At 43.7% G+C, this 5,168-nt stretch overlaps 1 protein-coding gene across 3 annotated transcripts in view; it reads left to right on the forward strand.

The window, feature by feature from the left end:
* The window catches only part of crim1 (cysteine rich transmembrane BMP regulator 1 (chordin-like)), a 33,472-nt gene that overhangs the window by 24,848 nt on the left and 3,456 nt on the right, over positions 1-5,168 (forward strand). For all 3 annotated transcript variants that reach the window (XM_044165745.1, XM_044165744.1, XM_044165746.1), the window contains 5 exons: positions 93-311; positions 1,774-1,989; positions 3,092-3,313; positions 4,143-4,265; positions 4,605-4,783. In XM_044165745.1, the coding sequence (XP_044021680.1) occupies positions 93-311; positions 1,774-1,989; positions 3,092-3,313; positions 4,143-4,265; positions 4,605-4,783 (959 nt within the window). The remainder of the gene's footprint in view (positions 1-92; positions 312-1,773; positions 1,990-3,091; positions 3,314-4,142; positions 4,266-4,604; positions 4,784-5,168) is intronic.

Consider the following 5,168-nt stretch of genomic DNA (forward strand, 5'->3'; position numbering starts at 1 on the left):
GCCAGAGCAGGCTATGTTGCTATGTGCACAGCTATTCCACAAGTCCTTAGCCACCCCAGTAATGTCTGTGCCTTTCATGTTTGTGTCTCTAGAAAGTGGCCATGTCCCAAGCACCACTGCCCCGGCCCTGATGCCCAGCTATTGCCTCACCTCCAACGGGCACCGATATGAGGAAGGTGATGGCTGGCATGATGGCTGTCGTGACTGCTACTGCCACTCTGGACGGGAGATGTGTGTGCTCATATCCTGCCCCGTGCCCAGCTGTTCTCATCCAGTTGTGAGGCCCGACCAGTGTTGCCCTACGTGTGAAGGTATATCTCTGCAATTTTATATACATATACATATTTTAATGGATAATACTAGTTTTAAATTATATCCAGCTTTAAAGGATAATTCCTGGTAATTATAACTTGGGTCTTATTTTCGTAGTTTTGGCTTTTATTCCTATTTGTAATAATGATATTGTACCCACCAAGTTAATTTTTGCGATCTGTGAATGTGGTGTCATTGCTCAGAAGAAGACTTATTAGGCAAGAAACTCATCACTCAGTCAGACAGCTTTAAGCAAACCCCCAGGTTAACTTGTTTGGAAGAGAAAATAAATGCGAATGATGAATTTATTACCCAAACTGTCTGTAAACATCAGTTTACAGTCTGACTTCCTGGTTCAAGCTTTGACCTACCATACATGCCACAGTTTTGCACACAATGTGTGCAAACCAACACACACACACACACACACACACACACACACACACACACACACACACACACACACACACACACACACACACACACACACACACACACACATACATACATACATACATACATACATACACACATACATACACATACACATCTGAAAACACACGAAAACAGTCCCCAGTTACACTTTATTTGGATATTCCACCTACAAATACTTTATAGATTATTTCAACATTTCAACAGCTTATTAGTTGAGATTTAACAATTCACCTGTTTCACAAATAGAACCGTTTTCTGATATTACACCTCTGGTTTGGTTAGGTTTAGGCACAAAAAACATCTCGGTTAGGGTATGTTCATGCATTGTCACATGTACTCTATTGATAATCTGTTAAACATCTACAGACAAAGCGAAACAGTGGAAATGTTACAAATACTCTATAAACTATATATAGGCGGATTATCCAAATAAAGTGTTACCCAGTCCCCTAACAGCGTATAGCCTGTAGGTTTGGATCATTAGTTAGCTTTTAGGCCTTAGACTTGCTGCCCACTTAAACTCTCAAACACACTCTGTCTCTGTCTGTTTCTCTAAAAATGGAAGGCCACACCCACACTTTTTTATCCACAACCCTTCAACTCATGCGGGATATTTATGGAGGAGTGACTCAGTTGGATGTTCAAATATTTAGGAGTGAAAGAATGTCTACAACTTTCAGAAGCTACACACACTTTGCAGTCAGGGAACAACAGGCTAACTCTTTGCAGATGTCTGCTACTCTGCTGGACAGAAGGATGTTTTCAACTAAACTAGTGTTAAAACACAACTTGGACACCACCCTACATTGCCTGAGGCTTCTTTTTAATGGATTGTGGTCTCCCATGCATCCATATTCTAGTAACCTTTGACTCTGTTTACTCTCTCAAGATCGTTGTTTCACTTCATCACAGCAGTTATTGTTATGGGCTGAATGAATGTTTGTTTGGCATAGACCAGAATGTGAATTTGATAGCAGAGCACACACGACTGTTTCCTTTCTTTTCTTCCCTCCTCCTCTACTGTAGACGAGTCAGGCAGCGGTCAGCCAGAGGGGATGGACATGGTGGTGTGCAGAGCACCTGGGGGGGAATTTTATGTGGAGGGGGAGACCTGGAACCTGGACGAGTGCACACGCTGCACCTGCAGAAAAGGACGTGTCCTGTGCGACACCGAAGTGTGTCCCCCAGCTCTCTGCCAGACACCAATCAGGAACAAGGACACCTGTTGCCACGTATGCCCAGGTAACAGAAAAAAGGTCAGGTCGAAGGAAAGCACGGGTAATTTCAGACAAAAACCCCGGGGGCAAAGAGAAGTATAAAGCTGTTTTGGATGTGCTATCAGCATGTGGTTTTGAAAGGTCTTGCATGTAGCACTCTGTCGGGCAGTTTTATGTCAGGCACACAGACTCATAAAGAAACCAGCCAAGACCGGTTGGGTTTACATAGTGATCCTCCAGACAGGCAGCAGCACATGTGGACTGCTTTCACCCAGTGGGCCTCACCAGAGGTTCATCTAAATCTCTTATAGCTGGAAGGGCAATAATGCAACTAATTGTGCCCAATCTGTGCTATTCCTCTGGTTATGGGGTTATGGGAATAAATTTTGACACAAATGTCTAGGCGAATGCAAAACCACTGCATATTTTATTTACAACTGTACCCAAACACTCAAGCCTCTTTCATACACTTAGAATCAACATATCCCAAGCACTCCCAAGCATGAGACCCACAAATCAGCAATGCATGACTGCGCCTGAGAGCTGCTGCTTGAGAATGCCGGCCCACCTTATCGCTGCATCTCCCTTCACAAAAGCAGATTGTCAGAGGCCAGCCTTTGATACATGCATGGGCCTGGTCACCAGGAATGTGGGGATACACATCTCACTGACAGGCCCTATGATGTATTTATACTGTAGGGTAGTGCAGTGTATAGATGCAAAATAAGTCTTTGGTCACGAGAAGACTGTAGATCTCAGGCCTGCAGGGGTCTGATGAGACAGAGAGATAAGACTTTAGAACTGACATTTGCCATATGGAGTTACTTGTGTGTGTGTTTAGCATACAGTAAAGCATCTTATCTAAAACGTAACCCTAAAGGCCATATAGCTTTTGTGGATTGAGATGTTATACAGCAAGGATAAATGCAGGAGTCACGTAAAAACAGGCCTCTTCATGTAGTTATTAGGTCTTTCCTTTGAAAATGGCAATTCTCTAACCTTCTCTGACCTTACTCTGCTAAGTCATATTAGTGAGGAAAGAGGCTGGAGCATGACCCAGCACACAGCCACATGTCTTACCATAACCTTATTTTATTAACCCTATTTATACCTGTGTGCAACCACAGATGAGACGCTGAGCCCCTTGCTGCCAGTGAACAGCAGCCAGCAGGAGTACTGCATAACCAGCGATGGAGATGTGCTGCTGGCTGGAGACTCCTGGAAGGCCAACGCCTGCACCAGCTGCACCTGCAACAACGGCACCATTCAGTGTTTCTCTCAGCGCTGTCCAGCTGCCAATTGCAGGGTGCCCGTATTACGCAAGGGCCAGTGCTGCCCACACTGTCTCGGTGAGTATGTAGGTGCATCTCAATAAAGAGAAAGCTGCCTTTATAAGTACTTGTGCCAAAGATGCCTTTAGCTCTGAGTATTTTTATTGCACTAAAAATATATTTTGAGTTTATACATTCTAAATGTGGTTTATATTGCACACTAAAATGTAATTTAAGTAACACTTCCCTAAACTGAGAACTGCAAAACTACCATCCTTTTTATATTAAATGGTACCACTGGAACAAGGCACAGCCTGTTGTTGGGAAAGTTATAATTCATAAAGCTACATGTCAAAAAGAGGGCGTAACTGAGGGAATGCTGGTTTTCAGACTGAATGTGTGTGTATGTGTTTGTTCATTAGACAGAGCCACCCTGGCGCTACATAGGCAAACACGATCATTTGCAACAACATTCCATGTGACATACACACACGGTCTACTTTGAGCAAAAACATTCCTCGAGCATCCGCACATTCACACGTGTTTCCTGTCCCCGGCTGAATCGGCCCGCAACACTCTCTCCATGGCGGCACAGGAAGGCAAAGCTCCATGTCAGCTTTTCCTATAGAGGAAAACCTCAGCATAGGCTCCCATTGTTCACCCTGATATGTAGCCATTTCAACAGGGCTTTGTTTTTGTTATTTGCCCAGTGGAAAACAGAGCTTTTTACATAATGCCTTTACAAAGCAGCACGGTGGAAGTTAAGAGGACAGTTCCTATAAACACAGCTTATCAACTGAGACAACAGGGAGTTCATACACGAACTCACAGTTAGAAATGTTTATTCCTGGAATGTTTTGCATTACACAGGTGATATTGGTAATGGATGTTATTCTTGTCTGAACAGAAATTACAACGTCAGTGCCGGTGATGGTGTCTACCAATGCCCCCAAGACAATGGGCACTATTACAGTGGAGAGTGCAGTGTGGATCACCACTGTCACTGTACCGCCCATCATTGCTGATACAGGTACCTGCTCACTAAATCCCCACCTACTCAGCCATCCCTCCACATGCACTCCCATCCATGTTCCCTTTAATAAACTGTGTAGTAGTAACCCCATCCCAGTTATTGGCATCATTGTGTGTACTCTCCCTGTCAATCTCTGTAAATGTTTATACTAATGGAGGGTGTCTCTTGAGACACCCAGCGGTTAATTTGACAGTGTTAAGTACAGAGCCGTGATATCTGCCAAAAGCAAAGAAATTAGCTGTTTTCAATTTAGATTTGGTAAATGGGGTATGTGCAGTAATGAAAAAGCTTTCTGTGGGACGGATATCCGATATCGATGTTGTCTGCATCCCACAGATGAGCCAGGTTTGGGTGAGAATTACCCCAGCCAAACAGAGATGGCCCTCATCTACCAATCAGCAGCCTGGATCCTGGCAGGTCTCCTCCTGGCTATCATTATATTCCTCATTGTGGCGTTACTCATCAACAAGAAAAAGAAGTGGGTGCAGATGTCCTGCTACAGCGCACCAAAGAAGGTGAGAAGTTATCTGTAAATCATATAAACCAGCTCATTATTTTGAAGCACTAGCTCAAAATGGTCCTTGATCTTCCAGCTTCTGCTACAACCAGCGCTAAAGCTGTCATGACATTAGGATTAATGTTGTTTCCCCTTGCCCTGCACTTTCAACTGGAACAAGGTCACATCCATCATAAAATCTACAGCTTTACCAGGAAGTGAGCTTGTAGTGTCAGAAAATCTGAATTGGTCAGAGAGTATTATCAGAAGCCATCTGTTTTAGAACAAAAATGTGCAAGCTAACATAAATTGGTAAGCTTTCATCACCTACTAGCTGTCAAGACCTGAATTATGGCTTCAATCTGTTAACAAGGGATTCTGTTCTTCTTCCTTTTCCTGCTTAG

The sequence above is a fragment of the Siniperca chuatsi genome, linkage group LG15, assembly GCF_020085105.1.
Source record: "Siniperca chuatsi isolate FFG_IHB_CAS linkage group LG15, ASM2008510v1, whole genome shotgun sequence".
In the NCBI taxonomy this organism is placed as follows: Eukaryota; Metazoa; Chordata; class Actinopteri; order Centrarchiformes; family Sinipercidae; genus Siniperca; species Siniperca chuatsi.